General features: G+C 34.1%; 1 protein-coding gene across 1 annotated transcript; it reads right to left on the bottom strand.

The window, feature by feature from the left end:
• Positions 1-649: 649 nt before the first annotated feature.
• LOC124899537 lies at positions 650-1803 on the bottom strand. The gene is made up of 4 exons (XM_047414445.1): positions 1631-1803; positions 1221-1363; positions 871-1010; positions 650-757 (listed from the first exon to the last, which is right to left on the bottom strand). Exons 1-4 carry the CDS (start codon positions 1801-1803, stop codon positions 650-652), a joined length of 564 nt encoding a protein of 187 aa, XP_047270401.1.
• Between the last annotated feature and the right edge of the window lie 1119 nt (positions 1804-2922).

The raw sequence follows: 2922 nt of genomic DNA, 5'->3' as shown, positions 1-2922 counted from the left end.
TGAAAATCCATAATTTTTTGTATTGAAAAGCTAAACAAATATAATCTAGTTGTTTAACTCTAATACCCCCTTCTTCATAAGTATAGCTGAAGTGTCCCACAAAGCCCAATGATATTTCTTCTTCTCTTCCTTCAAACCCCAAAAGAAATGATCAATTAAACCTTTAATCTGTTTAAGAGTAGTAGAAGTTTGAGTGATAGCCATGAGAAAAAGTGTTGGAAGATCTTGCAATACTGACTTCACCAGTGTAACTCTGCCTCCATAACACAATATTTTAGTCTTCCACCCTTTGATCTTAGCGATCACCTTAGCTACCATACTAGTGAAATAAATAATTTTAGGACCCCCAATATAAAGTGGTCATCCCAGATAAGTAAAAGGAATCCCCATGTAAGTAAAACCAGTGATGTCCTTGGCCCTATCAATCACTTTAATAGGAGCTTTGGGAGGAACCATAAAGTGACTCTTATGGTTATGAATAAGCTGCCCAAAAGTCTTCTCATAAACTTGAAAAGTTTTAGTAATAAGCTGAAGAGAATATTTGCAGGTGGACATGAAGATAATGACATCATCAGCAAAACTCAAATAGTTCACCTAAGGACCATTAACCGCCATTTGAAAACCTTGAAAAATATAATGAGTATGTAAATTATTCATCAACCTGGATAAAACCTCTGCACCACGAATGAAAAGAGCCGGTGATAAATGATCTCCCTGCTTGAGACCTCTCGTAGACTGGAAAAATCCATGTCTTAACCTATTCACAATAGTAAAATACTAATTGTTGGACATAATTCTCCATACCATATCGATAAACCTTTCACCAAAACCCATCTTTCTCAAAACTAAGCAAATGAAAGACAAAGAGACCCTGTCATAAGCCTTAACCATGTCTAATTTAATCACTACATTATTGCCTTTCTTTGATTTCTTGATCTGATGAATAATCTCCTGAGCAAGCATGATCTTTTCTGATATGGTTCTACCCTTAATGAAACTTGATTGATTATCTGAAATAAGATATGGAAGAATAGGAGGTAATCTTAGACAAATCAACTTAGAAATAATTTTATTAGTGAAGTTGCTGAGAGATATAGGTCTAAAATCTAAATCATTATTAGGATGGTCGACTTTAGGAAGTTGAGCCAAACAAGTATGGGGGAAGTACTTAGGCATGTGATTGCCATAAAAAAAGTATTGCACCACATCAAGAAGATCACCGCAAATAACATCCCAACAAGCTTGGAAGAACCGACCAATCATACCATCAAGACCATCCACAAATGTTGCACTCATAGAGAAAACTACTTGCTTTAGCCCATCAATATTAGACATGTCTTGAAGTTGCTGATTCTGAATGTCACTAACCATGATAGGAATGCAGTTAAACATTTTCATCAACAAGTTTAGCATCTCAAGTAAAAATTTCTTGAAAATATTCACATGCAGGCTTAGTAATATTATCATCACATTGAATACAATCTTCCTGATCATTTACAAGTTTATACAGATATAGCCTCCTCTTTTTTGCCCTCATCAAACGATGAAAGTACTTGGAGTTTGCATTTTTTTCCTTGAACCAGTGAAGTTGAGTTTTCTATTTCAAACGGCCTACTCCAACTTCAAATACCTGATATACTCTACAATAATGCAGTTCAACTTTATTCTAGCTTCATCAGTATTATTATTGATAATATCATCCAATGCAGCTTTAACCTTTTCCTCAAATGCTTTTACATTAGCAAAAATATCTTCATACTTCCTCTTAGACGAATTACTAAGAGTATTAGAAACCTTCTTCATTTTTATATGAAACCTCTATTTTGGGTTTTCTTCTACAGGTTTAGTCCAGCAAGCTTTTATGATATCAATAAAAGTTGGATGATCAACCCAACTTGCAAAAACTTAAAGTATCTGATCGCTGTATCTTATCTCTCCACAACCTCAAGTAAATGAGGGTTGTGATCTAACCCTGTATATGGAAGTTAAGTGATGGAAGAGTAAGGAATGATCGCAAGCCACTGATCATTAACCATCGCCCTGTCAAGTATTTTCCAAACTCTAGCTTCAGCTTCTCTATGATTACACCAGGTAAATTTCTGACCATGGAAGCCTAAATAAATCAAACCACAAGCTTAAATTTCCCTGATGAAACTAAAACTCTTGTTTATGTTGTACATCTGGCCACCCAATTTTTCTTCAGTATCCACAATAACATTAAAGTTCTCTATAATGCACCATGGAGTGTTATGACTAGCAAAATGCAACATTTTATCCCATAGGTCTCTCCTCATATATTTTCTATACTTATCATAAACAAAAATGTTAAGATAAGGACTGGAATGAGCCACATATTTAATTCGACAAGTAACCTGCTGATGATCATTATCCAAAACCGTACAATTCACTTCTTTATTCCAAAATAACTAGATTTTTCCAATCCCATTGCAAGCAGCATGTTCCATGGTAAACTGAATTTTGTAAAAATAAAGCTTGGAATTATCATTCATTGGTTCAAGAATCACAATCATAGAGATATTATGCGAGTTCTTGAGATTCTTAAGTCTATCCAACAGTCCCAGAGTATTAATACTCCTGGAATTCAAACAAATCGTATTAATCATCTACACTTTTGGACTGGGACCTTGTTTTGATTCTGTCAATACCAACAGAGTTATGGAGAGAACCATGTCATAATGTCAAAAATCAAGCATGTCTAAAATGATCAAATCTACATAAGTTTGGAAACCTATGAAATAAATAAATCCTACATAATATAAATTGGTTCCTACAACAAAATCTCCAACTCGAGTAGAAACATACCCAAGAGAATCAAGTACATTAAATACCAAGTCTAGATGCAAAGTAAATCTAACAGATACATAAGAGTAAGTGGATTAGATAAAAATAGTAGTTATCCAA

The sequence above is a fragment of the Capsicum annuum genome, chromosome 6 (genome assembly GCF_002878395.1).
Source record: "Capsicum annuum cultivar UCD-10X-F1 chromosome 6, UCD10Xv1.1, whole genome shotgun sequence".
In the NCBI taxonomy this organism is placed as follows: domain Eukaryota; kingdom Viridiplantae; phylum Streptophyta; class Magnoliopsida; order Solanales; family Solanaceae; genus Capsicum; species Capsicum annuum.
Note: the sequence above shows the minus strand (reverse complement) of the source record. Positions and strands in the feature narration are given on the sequence as shown.